At 51.5% G+C, this 16,977-nt stretch overlaps 1 protein-coding gene across 2 annotated transcripts in view; it reads right to left on the bottom strand.

The window, feature by feature from the left end:
• The window catches only part of ARHGEF18 (Rho/Rac guanine nucleotide exchange factor 18), a 54,029-nt gene that overhangs the window by 16,401 nt on the left and 20,651 nt on the right, over nt 1-16,977 (bottom strand). The window contains exons 2-4 of one of the 2 annotated variants that reach the window (XM_044254309.1): nt 2,035-2,173; nt 1,105-1,217; nt 807-947 (exon numbers count right to left, since the gene is read on the bottom strand). In XM_044254309.1, coding sequence (XP_044110244.1) covers nt 807-947; nt 1,105-1,217; nt 2,035-2,102 — 322 coding nt within the window. In that variant the 5' untranslated portion in view covers nt 2,103-2,173. Of the gene's footprint in view, nt 1-806; nt 948-1,104; nt 1,218-2,034; nt 2,430-16,977 lie in introns of those variants that run through there. The other variant, XM_044254308.1, reaches the window with a different exon arrangement.

The raw sequence follows: 16,977 nt of genomic DNA, 5'->3' as shown, positions 1-16,977 counted from the left end.
ATAAATAAATAAATAAATAAATAAATAAATAAATAAAGCAAGCAAAGTCAGGGTGTGAAACGTGGAGGGACTCAAGGCCAGTGGACCCCACCATCGCCAACCGGACCCCAGTGGAACAGAAGACACTTGTACGGCAGAACCTCCTCACAGAAAACCCCAGTGAGGAACGGAAAATACCTCCTCAGGCCACCCCAGCAGTGTCTTGGGGAATGATTCCCACAAAGAGAGAATCATAAGAACAAGTAAGGGTTTGGGGGAGAGCAAGGCCCCAGATTCCAGTGGGTGTCCTGGGCCTTCATCATCCTGCTTAGAGGGGGCCCAGAGGCCTAGAGGGACATCTGTGGGGCCCCCAACATGGCACCCGGCCCGGGGACAGGTTCTGTGTCCAAAACCTCCCATCTCAGGGCGTGGCTGCCCGGGGCGATCACGCTGGAGCCAGTGCTGTGTCTTGTGCCTCTCACACCCCTAGTCACAGCCACCCCAGGCCTGTCGGGGGTCACCAGGGATGGCTGGGATGGGCCCGGGATGGTCTCCTCTTTCGGGGTCACCAGCAGGGTCAGGGCGAGTCAGGACTGGGCATTCACCACACTCATCCTCAGGGACGGGTTCTCACAAAGCCGTCCCTGGCCACCTCCTCCCTGACTGGGAAGGCAGGGTGGCCCCAGGGGAACAGGCAGAGTGAGCCACCTAGTCTCAGGGAGGAGCCTGAGGTCTTAGCGGAGCCCAGGCTCCTCAGTGCAACCAATCAAAGCAAAGGCAGAAAAGAAGCAAGTGGAAGGTTCGTGTGATGGCGCAGAACTTCTTACCATAGAGCACATCCTGCCTCTTGACCACCTCCTTCTTCTGTGTCTTTGCATACGCCGCGTCCACAGAAAGGCTCCAGGACTCGGCCTCGAAATCGCGGGCATCCGACTCGATCTCACTCCTCAGCGAAGCCGTGCAGGGGTCTGAGGGAGGAGTAAGACACCGAGGCTGGGGGCTGGAGCCTCGCTGACTCTGGGCTACCCCAGCGGGCGTCTTGGGGACACACTGAAATGGGTCGCAGCCCCTTCCACGGAGGGTAGAGACCACAGGATGCCCGTGAAAGAGTTGAGGTGACCGTACCTTCTACAAAAATGGGCTCGGCACTCGAGGATGTGAGCGAGAGAGAGTCATCAGCTGCCTGCTTAAATTTTAAAAACACGGAGTCGGCTTCATCCATCTCTCCTGCGATTGGTCTAAACAAAAAATCATAAAAACAGTTACTCTAAAAAATTGAGCTAAACACACATACACACATTCTATGAAGGCAAATCTACCTGAGAACTTTCTGGATTTCCACATAAACTCTGTCACAGATCATGTGTAAAAATCAGGAGACTATCTGTCCACATCACACCAGGACTTCCTCCATCCTAACTAACTTCAGTCCGATGCCAGTACGTTCTAAGGGTGCAATCAATCGTATGCTTCCTACCACAGCCACCCAAGCTCACCAGGGCCCCTGGAATTCTTTCCAGCAAGAGGTGGGTGGACACAGCCACACTCAGCCAAGGGTGGAGGGAGAGCCCTTTTTTGGCAGAAGATAATCAGCTCCTTTCCCCGCCAACCCGAACAAGGATCGCCTCGATGACATTTATTAGCCTTAGGTTTTGCGCGCAAATGCTGCTGAGTTCCAAGTCCTCGGAGGACAGGGTTAAGGCATCAATAACGGGATGCTACCTCCATGGCAACCTCGGTGGGACTTCTAGCATCGTCTTGAACACAGACGGGAACCCTGTCTATGGGCCCTTTGAGAGCAGGAAACAGAACTAGCTCCTAATGGTAAGTACCCCCAGAACACAACACACGGCATTTCAATAAAGACGATCAGATCTCTGAAGGAAGTGTTAATAGGAATTTCATGGCGCGGCTAGGGGCCAACGGGCAGGTGCACACGGACCTGAGGGTCTCCCTTAGGAGAGCCTGGCCACGGGGTCCCTGTGTAACGCCACATCTGATTCCCTCTCTCTCCCCCTTCACCGGCACCTGGCGCAGGGACAGGACCCCACTCACCCAAGCTGTGTCCCCGTTCCTGCCGGGCTGGGTGCTGGCTGCGGCGCCCCCTTTTGTGAGACCGTCATGCCGACATTCCTGGACAGAGCCGGGCTGCCATCAGACAAGAGGGTGGCCCTTGGGTGCTCCTTCAGGGACGCTGCGACAGAGGCAAACACAGAGTTGGTGCTGAGAAAGTGGGCAGGGTAGCGCAGGGGGCCTGTCCGAAAGCCCCGTTCCGACTGCGGCCGCAGCACGGACAGGATCTTGGAGGTCAGCAGCTCGTTATCTAGAAAGACATTCTCGCTCCACTTCCGAGGAAAAGAGCTGTAGAAAGACAGCTCGGGGTGGCCGTGGTGCGCGCTGGGTCTGTCACTGGTTTTGGAATGCGTGTTCCCCATGTTCACGGTCGGGGCTCCAAGACCCAGCGCCGTGCGAGGCCGGGCTGCGCCGTTTTTATACTTCCGTGCGATCCTTCTAGAAATGTAAAGCTGCGTCCTCTCCCACTGTATTGGCTGAGACAGCGGGTCTGGAGGGCAGGAAATTGGTCCCCACTGTGACCATTTAGTTGGAAATCGCACAGTAGCTGCTCCTTTGGTAAAATAACAACAAAAAAATCCCGACACCCCTTCCATCCTGGCGGGGGGTAAAAAGGCAGAGAGGAGTTTAGATTCACTATAAGTAATCTAAGATCACTAAATAGGGAGCTCTGTGCTCGGTGCCGACATCACACACACACACACACACACACACACACTCTCTCTCTCTCTCTCTCTCTCTCTCTGTCGCTCTTGCTCTCACTCTCTGACTGTAATTAATCAGAGATCAGATGTCCGGGCGACACTGAGACCCAGCCACCACAAGGCATGATGTAGGACCACACACGCCCCGTTCGTAAGTACACTGATAGAATTTGAGCACCACAGTGGACAAGAGGGGCCAATCCCATCTCACACGAGGACTGTAAACCAACACACAACGGGGGCTCCAAAGGGTTCTTCACACTCCTCTGCTGATTAAGGTAGGAACTGAGACAGTGGGCTGTGCATACGCTCTGATCACCTTCCTCACTGATGGAACAGTGAAACTCAGAAAGCCAAACCGTCACCCTCTTCAGTTTGACAAATTGCGCCTGGCTGGGACGGGCTGCGTTGGCTTGCTCATTCTCAGGGTGAAAACCACACTCGAAAGAGCTCCTCCAGGCACCGATAACCAGCAGCATTAGGAAGAGATCTGTCCACTAGTGTGACTCCTGGGTCCCCAGTGCACCCTTCCACAGGTTTCTGTCACACGGGTTCAGTAGAGGGGACTGTGGTTCTCTGCGGCATACAGACCATGACCTTTAGGGTGGGCAAGGGAGCAGCACTAGAGGAAAATAAATGGACTTCTCTCAAGAGCTTTTTTGGGGAGAGGGATTCAACATCTGAGTTCATTCATTCATTTTTAAAAAGATTTTTATTTACTTGAGAGAGAAAGCGAGAGATCACAAGTAGGGCGCGCAGAAGGCAGGCAGAAGCGAGAGGGAGAAGCAGGCTCCCCCTCGGAGCAGGGAGCCCGATGTGGGGCTCGATCCTGGGACCCTGAGCTCATGACCTGAGCCTACGGCAGACGATTAAGCGACTGAGCCACCCAGATGCCTGCCCTCAGAGTTCTAATTTAGGTGGAAATGCACGGTGGCTCCAGGTGGGCGGGTGGGTGTGTGTCAGAGAGAACACTTTGGGTCAAGGAGTCATGAACAAAGCTCATCAACAGAGACTTCACCAGCAGGCCTTGTGACGCCGTGTTCCACACGGAGCACAGATCCACAGCCATTCATTAACACGGCCCCACATGGTGAAGGGGACATCTGGTCAGTGACTTTAGATGTCCCGGCGTCAGGATCCTAAGTGGCTAACAATCACTATCACTGAGACAAAGGTGACGAGGGTATCATTCCTATAAGAACACCCATATTCATAAAGGCAAAAGTCATAAATCGAGGCCTCCGTGGTCCAGAGCAGGGATTTTCTGCCATTTCTATACCCCCTGAAATGCCACCTAAACAATTATGACCCCAATGTACAAATACGGGACAAACCCTGAATTGAGTCCTTTGCCTGCCTGACAGACTGTTCCTGTGACCCGAGATCTTGCCTGAAGTTACATGGGTTCTGCTTTAATCACAGTCCACAGGAGGAAATGCCACCATACATACCCTCTGGGGATCATCATTCCCAAAGATTTTTAATAAACAATGGGTACACTAAATCTACGGCAACTTAAACCTCCCCCTGATGATGGAGAAGACACTTTGAGGTATCCGTGTCTAAGGGTTATGATTGGGGACACCACGTGCCACTGCACTCAAGGGGGTCCAAGGGATAAAATTTCAGCGGCGAGAATGAATGACGAGCCGGCCCCTTCTGACATACGATGTAATTGACTTATTTATTCTGATCATTCACTGTCTGCTTCCCCAGTAGAATGGAAGACAGTGCCTCCCACAAAACAGGTCAAGAAATCACTGTTTTATGGAATATTATTCAGCCATACAAAGGAAGGAAATCCCGACACCTGCCACGACGCGGAGGGACCCTGAGGACACTGGCCTTAGTGAGAGGAACCAGACGCAGAAGGATACATCTCCCAGGACCCCATTTCCAGGAGGTCCCCAGAGGAGTCCTGTCCGTACAGAGGAGAGATGGTGGGAGCCAGGGCTGGGGCAGAGGGTGGGGAGTCCGTGCTTTGTGGGGACACAGTCTCAGTTTGGGGAGACGGAAAGTTCTGGAGACAGAAGGTGGGGATGGTGGAACACCTGTGTGTATGTGCTTAACGCAACTGGACTATACTCTTAAAAAATGGTTACAGTGGTCAATTTTATGTTTAGGTATGTTTTACCACAGTTTGAAAAAAAAAGAAATCATTGCTTCTTTGGGAACTGTTCTGCATCCTGACTGTAGTGTTGGTTACTCAGATCTATACATACCAAGGATAACATCTCATAGAACTAGGGGTGCCTGGAGGGGGCTCAGTCGGTTAAGTGTCTGACTTTGGCTCAGGTCACGATGTCGGGGTCCTGGGATCAAGCCCCGCGCCGGGCTCCCTGCTTCGCACTGGGTCTGCTTATCCCTCTGCCCCTCGCCCTGCTCCTGTAGCTCTCTCTCTCTCTCAAATAAATAAAATTATAAAAGAAATTAATAGAACTACACACTCCCACTGAAGAGTGCAACGTAACAACTGGCGAAACCCAAACAGGGTCTGTCCCTGAGTTGATAATATTCCACCCGTGCCAGTGACCTGGCTTTGGCCCTGGATTATCTGCTTACCAGCTGGCATATCATCACGGCAAAATGCTTGGTGAAGGGCACCTGGGACTCTTTGTACCCTTTTTTGAAAATTCTTGTGAAAAAAAATTTTTTTTTTTTAAGATTTTATTTATTTGTGAGAGAGAGAGAGTGAGAGCGAGCACACAAACAGGGGGAGGGGCAGGCAGAGGGAGAAGCAGACTTCCCTCTGAGCCCAGGGGCTCGATCCCGGGACTCCAGGATCACGACCTGAGCAAAGGGCAAGATGCTTAAGCGACTAAGCCACCCAGGCTCCCCGCTTCTTGGGGATCTGAAAGGATTTCAAAATAAAAAGTTGCAGCTGATTCTTAGTGTTCACTGTCTTGATGTTCGGTAAAGCTGCGGTGGGCGCTGAATTAGCGGGGGCTGAATCTGCTCCTGATGTGAGACGCAGAGCTGGGCTCCTGGGAGTTTCTGCCCACCCTTCCATCACCTCCTCCATACGTACCCTTGTTTTATGTGTATTTCCCTTGAAAGACACATGACTGAACACACTGATCTATTACCACTGAGCTCACGGTCACTGGGACCACAACTCGGGCCTGAAGGGAGCATGGCGAACACGTGGGTTTTCTCCGTCCCAGACATCACAGGCTCCCTGTACTTGGTAACGCCGGACGGCCCTTCAGCATGATGCTTGGGGCCATTTCAAGCAGCCCCATCCCCAACGGAGAGCACAAAAATGCAAAGAACACGGCATTAACCGCACTGCGAACAGGACGCCTGTCCACAGCACGAGCTGGAACAGGAAGCAGGGTGTCCCTCTGTCCCGCCTCGGCGGGCAACGTGCAGGGTGGGTGACTCCTGTTTTTCACTGCACATGGCCCCACAGGACCGTGAAGGTCCCACGGGCGTGGATCTGGGGGTCACAGATAAATTTCAGCGAGCAGGTACGTTTGCAAATACGGAATCCGTGAATAAAGGAGGACTGACTATCTGCAAGCGAGATGTCAAGGGAGAGATGATTACGATGTTTTAGAACACCCTTATTTGCTCAAATGCATGTGATATTTCTTCAGGGCATCAATATTCTTTGTATTGCTCTATGGCTTATTATACACATTTGCCCCAGAAGTATCCGAGCTGGGGGCACTTCTTACAGGAAAACGTGATGCTGTTCATTTGGCAGCAATATGGCCCTGCTAGAAGAAATCATCCTTTTCCCCTGGAGGGTCTAACCACCACTGCCCCTCTCAAGCTACTTAAGACTTTTAAATAAGGGGTGGACGAGTCTTTCTGTAACTTGTGCAGTCATGCAGACAACCGCCTGATCAGGACACGAATTGGTGGCTTTGCCACAGACCAGCCATTCCAACCACATCTTCCTATTCTGTAATTTTGATGATCTGACATCGGGGCCCTTGCTGACCCAGAGGCCTGCCCCCCTCCCAGAGCAGGCAGATGCCTAGAGCCCGCGAAGGACTCCCTCGAAAGAGCGCCTTTCACGTGCAAACCCACCAATCCAGAGCCCACACTCCGAACCCCTCCCCTGTGGGGCTCTCGCACTCAGGGCCACCGTCCCCCTGCCCTGATCACCCCGTGGGCTGGTGCCAGACAACCAGGGACAGCCCCTACGCCCCAGGGCCCACTGAGATTTTTCAAATTAGCCAGTCCTAACCCTGTTTACCCTGCCCCACCAGTTCATCCCCACAGAAGCCACAGCGAAGGCTCTGGCCCACGTTTTTCTGTCATGCGCTCTGGCTCCGGGGCCTCCCCTTGTGGCCCTCAGTGGCATACCCTGCCTTCTCCTCCTAGGGGACCACGAGTACAAACTCCTCCTCTCCTGGCATTCATTCGCATACCTGCATGGCTTACCATACCCGGCTAAAGCAAATCCTGGATCCCCTCCAACACCAGGCACCCAGGGGCCCAGAGGTCTGCCTGCCAGGGCTTCGAGCCTCGAACGTTCTCTGGGGGCAGTTTTCCTACATCTAGACACATGGATGTGAGGGAAGGCTGTTGGGAAGATACGATGGCATAGCACTTTGGAAAACTGGGGGTTCTTCCAATGGTTAAAGAGAGAGTCACCCTACACTCTGGTGTCTCCACTGGGTGTATGCCCAAGAGAAGCGGTAAGGCATTGTCACACTAGCACATATGTGCTCCCAGTAGCGTAATTCACAACAGCCCAAAGTGGAAACGACCCCAGATATCCATCAACCGGAGGACAGGGAAGCACAAGATGGTCCGTTCATACAACAAAATTATTTTTCAGCCATAAAAGGAAGGAAACACTGATTTAGGCTATCATGTGGACGAACCTGAAAAATCTGCCACGTGAAAGAGGCAGACACAAAAGGCCACAGACTGTAGGAGTCCACTGCTTGGGAACGGGCACAAGACGCAAATCCATGGAGAAGGAAGGGTAGATGAACAGTTGTGCAGGACTGGGCGGGGGGGGGATCGGGGGTGACGGCTAATGGGTATAAGGTTTCTCTTGGAGGTGCTAATGCCGATCGTGGGGACTATATGGAAAGTCACTGACTGGTACACTGAACTGGGGGACCGTATGGTGTGTGAGTCCCATCTCAGCAAAGTTATCACACGAATGAATGAACTCGGGGAGGAAGAACCATCTTTCTGCAGGAGGAGAACCCAGCCTGAGCCAGTCGCTCTGACCTTGGCCCTGAGAGCACAGGACTGTGTGCTCGTCCCACTATACCATGTTTTCTGAAAGCAGACGGCCATGGCGGGACGGAGGGGCAGGGGTGGTGCTGGGATCCGGGCCACGGTGCGGGGTTCGGCACGCGGCCGCCTAGCACTGTCTGCACCACCATGAGAAGCGGCCTCAGAGCCTAATTAGCACCGTCTGCCCACTGCTGACAGGGGCCATCGATCGCCGCGCACCGGGCCCGCTGCAGACTATGTGCCGCAGAGCCATTTCTGCAAGGGGACCCGGGGAAGAGGGAGGGACAAAAATAAGAAGCAAGTGGAGAAAATGGAAAAAGGTCTTCTTCCAGAGGGGGAAGAAAAAATACATGCTGTTCTCAGCAACGCAGACAGCTGCCTGTTCTCATGATGATTTTTCTTTAAAAGCTGTTTTGTCTAGGTGTCTTGAAGCGTGGGCTCTGAGAACACTAAGGGCGACGAAGCCATGTGGCGGGTATCATGATCCCACTAACGTATCCTGGAGGTACTGTGGGTTCGGTTCCAAACCCACTGCAGTAATACTCTGGTTTCTCTTCAGATCGCATAAATCTTTCGCCTTTCACCAAATCCACTGCAGTAAAGCGGGCCATAGGAATGTTTCGGTTTCCCGGTGCCTGTAGAAGTTATGTTCACGCTATGCTATAGACTATTAGCACTACGTCTAAAGAGACGGTAATCGTCCCTCAATTAAAAAAACACCTTTTAAAAAAGATCTTTACGTCATCTCCACGCCTAACGTGGGGCCCAAACTCACAGCTCCGGGATCAAGGGTCACATGATCCACTGACTGGGCCAGCCAGGGGCCCCCAAAACACTTTATTGTTAATACATACATATTTAAGTTTGTGTATTTATTTGAGAGAGATGCACGAGCAGGGGTGGCAGAGGGAGAGAGTCTGAAGCAGACGCTGTGTTGAGTCCCAAGCCCGACGTGGGTCTCAACCTCACAACCCTGAGATCACGACCTGAGCCGAAACTAGCAGCCGCTGCCCAGCGGACCGAGCCACCCAGGAGCTCCTTAAAGAAACACTTATTGTTGGGGCACCTGAGTGGTTCATTTGGTAAAGCCTCTGCCTTTGCCTCAGGTCATGATCCCAGGGTCCTGGGATCGAGCCCTGCATCGGGGCTCTCTGCTCAGTGGGGAGCCTGCTTCCCTCTCTGACAAATAAATAAATAAAATCTTAGAAAATAAATAAAATAAAATAAATAGTGTGAGAATTATTGAAATGTGACAAAGTGAGGAAAATGGCTTGGGCGGACTTGCTTCTTCAATCTGTAAAAATCGCGTTATCGGCCAAGCGCAGTAAAATGAGGTATTCCCGTTACTTCCCTTGCACATCAGACCCCACACTGTGAAGTTCAGGTTCAGAGGGGCTAATTTCCAGCATAGTGATACCCCCAGCAGGACCCTGGTCTCTCACAGGTCCTCTGGGCCCCAGACTTTTGCCTGATACACAAGCACAACCCATTAGCTCTGGCAGAATCACAAGGGCTCATGGGGAAAATCCACTAATAAGACTTCATAGTTACAAACCTGCTGAAAGTCCTTTTTCAAGGCAGCCCAATATGACATAGCCAGTGACCATCTTCATTGGCTTTAAATTGTCCTTTATAACCTAGAAGCACATTTGTTTCTAAAAATACTGACTTTGCAGCAAGAATTTTATATTCTCAGTGGCAGATCCCTCCAGCTGCTCAATGGGAGAGCAACTGGGAACATCTTTTGCAGGCAGCTGGGCCCTGGCACAGAAGGCCTCCCCCCCACCCCCCAATTTTCTGCAAAAGGCCACACAAAGGGACCAGCCAAGTGGCGGCTTTAGGCGGGGCTGGCCCTCCCCAGCTGCACAGCCGCTTTAAAATAACGGCTACTTTTTCTCGTATTTACTGAAGTCCTGTGTCTCTGTCCCTGCCCCCATTCTTTGTCTCAGTGAAGACTTTTCTTTCAGGCTGAGATTGCCGCCTGTCTCTGGAGAGTTCTAGCAAGCACGAGCTTCGGGCAAGTGTATGAGAGACAATTAAGAAAATCGGAGACAACATGAAGTTTTCAGTTCACAGTTCCTGGCTTTCCAGCCACCTGAGACTAGACTAGATCGATGCCAAGACAACTCATTGATTTCTCTGCCTGTTTCATTTTGACGTTACACAAGCAAAATGGTATAAAGACGCATAAAACTAAAGACACAGAGACACAACAAAAAACCTTAACCCCGTGCCTCAGGGGACAAAGGGGTGGGGGGAGCAGCTTGGGGCTTAGAAGGTCCGTGTGAGCCAGAAAGAACACTCCTCCTAAACCTGATATTACCCAATAAAAATCATTCACGAACTTTCTACTCCCAAATTACGTCAAACCCAGCAAACGCCATAAAAGAAAATTCGCTTATCATCTTGACTGGGTGTGCAGAAAACTTAAAAATCACCAAAAAGGCATAAAAGTAGAAATAGTCCATGATGCCGCCATCCACCGTTAATTGCTCCAGTATAAATGGGTGTTGTAAGTTGAAATAATGTTTAATAGTGAGTGATCCTAACATCGGGGTTCAAAAAATCCCTTCCAGGCAGCAAACGAATAATGTTAATAGCCTATAGGTTTTTGGCAAGAATATCACGCAGGACAGGTGGGTCATGCCGACAAGTGAATTACAGTACTACAGAACATTTCGTATTACTATTCTGTGGATGATTCTGGAAGTGAAAAATAGAAAGGACAATAATGCCCATGTGTCCGGGGAATAAAAATGAGCGGCAACTGGAACCTCATGCTTTTCCCAAACAGGGATTCCAAGTGGGCCAGAGGGAAATGAAAAATGTAGCACTGTAAAATGTAACACTGTAAAATGTTTCACGGGAAACAAAAGGATACGACCTTCAGGAACTAGGGCTTGGTTCATGAGGGGTTCTTTGATAAGACACCATAAGTCTGATCCACAAAAGACAACGATGACCACGACAATAACAACAATAACAAAAAAACTCTAAATTGACTTCATAATTGGAAACTTTAGTTTGTTAAAAGGATGAAGGGGGGGGCGCCTGGGTGGCTCAGTGGGTTAAGCCTATGCCTTCCGCTCAGGTCATGATCTCAGGGTCCTGGGATCGAGCCCCGCATCGGGCTCTCTGCTCAGCGGGGAGCCTGCTTCCCCCTCTCTCTCTGTCTGCCTCTCTGCCTACTTGTGTTCGTTGTCTGTCAAATAAATAAGTAAAATCTTAAGACAAAAAAATTAAAAAAAAAAATAAAAGGATGAAGAGGGGGGCGCCTGGGTGGCTCAGTCGGTTGGGCGTCTGCCTTTGGCTCGGGTCATGATCTCCGGGTCCTCGGACTGAGCCCTGCATCAGGCTCCCTGCTCAGTGGGGAACCTGCTTCCCCCTCTGCGCAACCCCCGCTCCACCATGGTTGCTGTCTCTCCAGTGCTCTTCTCTCAAGGGAATAAATAAATCTTAAAAAATAAAAATACAGAAAGGATGGGGGGGAGGGGTAACTGCAAGCTGCCCATCTGACAAAGGACCAGCACGCACAATATACAACAGGCTCTCAAACCTCCATAATAAAAACACAAATAACCCATTTCGAAAATCAGCAAAAAAGATGACGATGCATTTCTCCAAAAAAAGCCTACAGATGGTAAAAAGCACCGGGGAAGGAGCTCCACTTATGAGCTGTGAGGGAAATGCAAATAAAGCCACCCCCAGAAGGCATTACCAGCAGGGCGGAGAGAGGCGAGTGTACAGCCCACGAGGGTGTGGAGGAGTTGGGTCGCTCCCACGCTGGCCGGCGGGAAGGGAAGAGCCACCAGCCTGCAGAGCAGCGGGCGGTTCGCAGAGAAAACACAGAAAGGGCACCCGTGTATATTCATTTCAGCGCACAGAACATATGGCCAGATGGAAACCTGGCCGTGACCGCCTGTGGCAGCTTACTCAGGAATAGCCCCTAAGTGGAAACCCCCCAGACTGTCCTGCGGGGCAAGCAGCCCAACAAATCGTGGTCCGTCCAGACCACGGAATCCTACCCCGCCACGAAAAGGAACTTTCGATAACGTGCAACAACCGGGGTGGACCCCACCCCGGGGTGGGGGTGTCCGGGCGCCGTCATGAGAGAAATTACCCAATATCGAAGGACACTGGATGTTTCATTTATGTCACCTCCTTCAAATGACAGGGTACTGGAGATGGAAAGGGTTTAGTGGCTGCTGGTGATGGTGAAGGGGACGGGCAGGGGTGGATCTTCATGGTGCCGGGACGGCCCCCCGCCCGCCTCCCTAACAGAGGCAGTCACGGGAGTCTGCACGCGTGACCAAATGGCACAGAACTAGACACACTCAGTGCCCGATGCAATTTTCTGTTCTGATATCATACAGAGTTGCTCAGAAAGGAACTACCGGGGAAGCTGGGTGAAGGGCACATGTGAGCTTTGCAATGGACTCTGAGTCCGTCATGATTTCAAAAGGAAAATTCGGAAATAAACAAAAGCACCAGCCCCCCCACCACCAAAAAAACCAGAGAGAACACTCATGACCAAGGTCTTGGTCAGCGTGGGCCGCCATAACAAAGTACCCAAACTGGCGGGGCTGGAACAACACACGTTACTTTCTCACATTTCTGGAGGCTGGGGAGTCCAAGATCAAGGTGCGGATAGCCTCGGTCCTGGGGGAGGGCTCTCTCTCTCTGGCCTCCAGCCAGCAGCCCAGGTCTCCCTGTGTGCTCAAGAGGTGGAGAGAGCGAGAGCGAGAGGGAGAGGGAGAGCGAGCTCTCTGGGTCTCCTCTTACAAGGGCACTAACCTCATCATGGGGGCCCCACTCTGTGAGCTCCTCTAAACCTAATTACCTCCCAAAGTCCCCATGTCCAAATACCATCACACTGGGGGCAAGGGCTTCAACATGGGCATCTGTATGTGTGTGTTGGGGGGGCACAGTTCAGCCCATAGCACCCCACAACGAATAAAACCACGTTTCCTAACAATGCTTGTCCCCTCGAGGTACCTCCTATCAGTGGAATGAATCGCACAGTATGTGCCTTTCTGAGCCTGGCTTGTTTCACTTAGCATGATGTTTTCAAGGTCCTTCCCTGTTATGGATGGAATGTTTATGTTCGCGTCTCCCCAAAACTTGTATGTTGGGGCCCTAACCCCCAGAGTGGCTGTCTTTGGAGATGGGGTGTCCAAGGAAGTCATTAAGGTTAAATGAGAACGTCAGGTGTGGCTCTGATCTGGGTAGGATCAGGGTCCTTATCTGAGAAGAGACACCAGGAGGGTGTCTGGGGGGCTCAGTGGGTTAAGCGTCTGCCTTCTGCTCAGGTCATGATCCTGGGGTCCTGGATTGAGCCCCGTGTTGGGCTCCCTGCTCAATGGGGAGTCTGCTTTTTTCTCTCTAATAAATAAAATAAAATCTTAAAAAAGAGAGAGAGAGAGAGACACACACACACCAGAGAGCTCAGATGCCTCCCTCCTCCCACGCCACCCTTCTGCATAAAGAGAGCAGCTCTCACCAGAGAGCCCTCACCAGCCAAATTTGCTGGCACCTTGAATTTGGAAGGCAGCTATGCTCACCACTATACCACCAACGCTGGCACCTTGAATTTGAACTGCGGCCACCAGAATGTGAGAAACAAATTTCTGTTCTTTACATAACCCAGCACTTTCACAGAGAAGGGTCAGAGAAATGTGCTTAGAAGGGCAGGAAGGAAGGTAAAAGGAGAGAGAAAGGAACACATAGCTAACCCTGGTTGCTCAGGGCTTAGCACATGGCAGACGCTGACCGCAAAAATGGCACAAATCAAAGCCACCAAATCAAAAAAGTTCACCTTAGCCATGAAGACAGGTCAAGGTGAGCCTGTCTGAGCCTCTATGTGGCAGCTCTGGGCAGCCGGGGAGGACAGAAGTGACAGAAGGTGGCAGGAGGGCAAAGTGATGATGGTTCGCAAAAGGACAAAGGAAATTCATCTTAAAAACTCATTGTTAGGGCGCGTGGGTGGCTCAGTTGTTAAGCGTCTGCCATGGGCTCGGGTCATGATCTCAGGGTCCTGGGATCGAGCCCCTCATCGGGCTCTCTGTCAGCAGGGAGCCTGTTTCCCCCTCTCTTTCTCTGCCTGCCTCTCTGCCTACTTGTGTGATCTCTGTCAAATAAATAAATAAAATCTTCAAAAAAAACCCCAAACCTCATTGTTAGGGTGCCTGGGTGGCTCAATTGTTAAGCGTCTCCCTTCAGCTCAGGTCATGATCCCAGGGTCCAGGGATCGAGCCCCACGTTGGGCTCCCTGCTCAGCGGGAAGCCTGCTTCTCCCTCTTCCACTCCCCCTTCTTGTATTCCCTCTCTCACTGTCTCTTTCTCTGTCAAACAAATAAGTAAAATCTTGGGGGAAAAAAAAGGCTTATGAGCTGTGAACACAGGAAACAGGCCATGAATCGGGGTTTCCCATTACCTTGAACAACGACAGACTAAACTCAGAGCTGTGCTTTGTGGCCCAAGTGCAGAGCAGAGAGAGAGGTGTTTATGGCCATTATGGCGAACAGGTGGCTTGTCCTGCGTGGCTCTGGGCCCAGCGTGGAGATGGAGTATGTACCAGCCCCTGGGCTATCAGCAGGTGCTGGCTGAAACCCACATGGCATCCTAGTGACTTTGACATAAGAGCCGGAGGAGTACAGGTTGGGTGCCTTTAAAACTTACTGGTCATTTGTATCTGAGTTTGGTCACAGCCCTATCTCAGGTAGAAGGAGGATCTCTAGTGTTGATGCCAATGGGCTCTGTCCTCAGTCTGCCTGACATGGGAGCACAGAAGGCTTGTTATCAAGTTCAAGTGGAACAGAGGAGATCCTTCAAATTAGGTTTGGAAATAAAGGCAGGGAGAGGAGTTGACCCAACACGAACTTGATGGGCTGCCATGAAGGAAATGTCAAGAGACTCAGCAAAGATGGGTGGGGTTGGGGGGGGTCCTCTAGGTGAGATCATCTAGAGGGTTGCTGGGTGCCTGCTGCAGGCTCAGCAAACCAGCAGCGGGGCACGTGCAGAGCTGGGTTATCTTAGACCTCGTCAATATCAGTGTGATGACAAGAGTCTGGACGGCCAAGCTACTGGCCAGCCAAGCCTGCCCTGGGGTTTATCTCAGGCTGAGGCCAAGCTCAGTGAGTAGATGTGACATTGTGACACTGGCCGGGATGGCACCTAGAAAGCTGTATTCTTATCAGTACCCTAGGGAGTCAATGCAGGTGAGCCGAGGAGCCCACGTGGGCCAAAGGCAGGCCATGTGGAGCAGGCCCAGAGGGTAGCTAGGACAACCAAGGGATCGTGGCCATGACGTGAGGGGAAGAGTGTCAGAATGGGGACACTGGCCAGGGAAAAGGAACCCAAGGATGGTCCTCTCGGAGGGCTGGCCCGCTGGCAGGCTTGGAGAAGTCTCTCTCCTCTGAGGCTCGCAGCAGTGAGCTTAGTGCCCGTGAGGAATTTCTATTAAGTAAGAATAAAAGAGCAACCACCCTGTATTTCACAAACCACAAAGAACCACTACTCCCGTTTTAGCACATTCCATTCCCATTCTTATTTCTATTAATTCCATTTATGCGGAACTGGCTGCTAATAATCAGCCACTTCTAACCTAGGAAAATTCACACGGTTGGACCTAATGCGTGGATGAGCTCCCACTGAAAATACAAATTTTGAATCTTGCATTTCTGCTTAAGCTTTAACACTGTAAAATATATTTCAGGAACCTTTTACAATTTCTTTCCTACAGAAACCTCTTGCAGTGGTTGTGAAACTGCTTATTAAACGGGGATATTCCTCCAATGGCATGTTCCCAGGATGCTACTGACGGTTATAATAAAACCAACAGGGAGTTGCCTGGGTGGCTCAGTGGGTTAAAGCCTCTGCCTTTGGCTCAGGTCATGATCCCAGGGTCCTAGGATCGAGCCCCACATCGGGCTCTCTGCTCGGCGGGGAGCCTGCTTTCCTTCCTCTCTCTCTGCCTACTTGTGATCTCTGCTTGTCAAATAAATAAATAAATAAAATCTTAAAAAAAAAAAAAAAAAAAAACCACACCAGTGGAACTGGAGGGTATTATGCTAAGCGTAATTAGTCAGTCAGAGAAAGAAACCATTATGAGCTCACTCATATGTGGAATTTAAGAAAGAAAACAGATGAACATAGGGGAAGGGACGGGAAAATAAAATAAGATAAAAACAGAGAAGCCAACCGTAAGAGACTCCTAACTCCAGGAAACACTGAGGGTCGCTGGGCACTGAGGGCACTCGTAAAGAGCATTGGCTGTCATACGCAACCGGCGAATCACTTAATTCTACCCCTGAAACTAATACTACATGTCAAGTAACCTGAACGTAAATTTTAAAAAGGAAGGAAGGAAGGAAGGAGGGAAGGAATTCCCAACGGACAAATGGGTGAAATACCCCATCTGCACTGGATACTTTCTCGGGGTAAGTTGGTATGTGTAGCTGTGTCCCCTGCCCTCCGCCTCCTCAGTCCCTCTGCTCTCACGACAGTGCGGACCGTCAGTGTTCCCGTCCAGCCGAAGCTTCCTGAGAGCAGGCCAGCGTCTGTCTGGTCAAGCCCTGTATCTGCAGCTTCCTGGAGCCTGCTGGCTTGCACTCTGCAAGTGGGGCGGAGGGTGAGGATTCTCTGATCCCTCAGCACACGTTCCACAAATTTCTTCTGGGCCTTCCTGGTGCCCTGGAACACAAGCCCCGCCCCCCACCAGGGAACTAGGTCCAGAGGCCCACTTTCCAGGAGAGGTGCCCTCCCCTCGCTGTAAAAATTCTCTCCCTTCTCGCTGAAGCCCCTCCCCGTGCTCTTCTGGAACCTCCCTCATCTTCACAGGACCTTCCCTCCATTCGCCGGCTCCTGGGGTGTGGTACCCTCAGTCCAGCCTTCTCCTGCACCCCCAGGGCCAGTGCGACACTGGCCCTATCTTCTGTCTACTTCACAGGGCGTGGGCCCGTTCCCTGATCAGTTAGCCCAAGCTGCAGTCTCCTTGGGGGGCGACCCAGCCCCT

Source organism: Neovison vison, chromosome 6, assembly GCF_020171115.1.
Source record: "Neovison vison isolate M4711 chromosome 6, ASM_NN_V1, whole genome shotgun sequence".
NCBI lineage: Eukaryota > Metazoa > Chordata > Mammalia > Carnivora > Mustelidae > Neogale > Neogale vison.
This window is presented reverse-complemented; position numbering and strand designations above follow the sequence as displayed.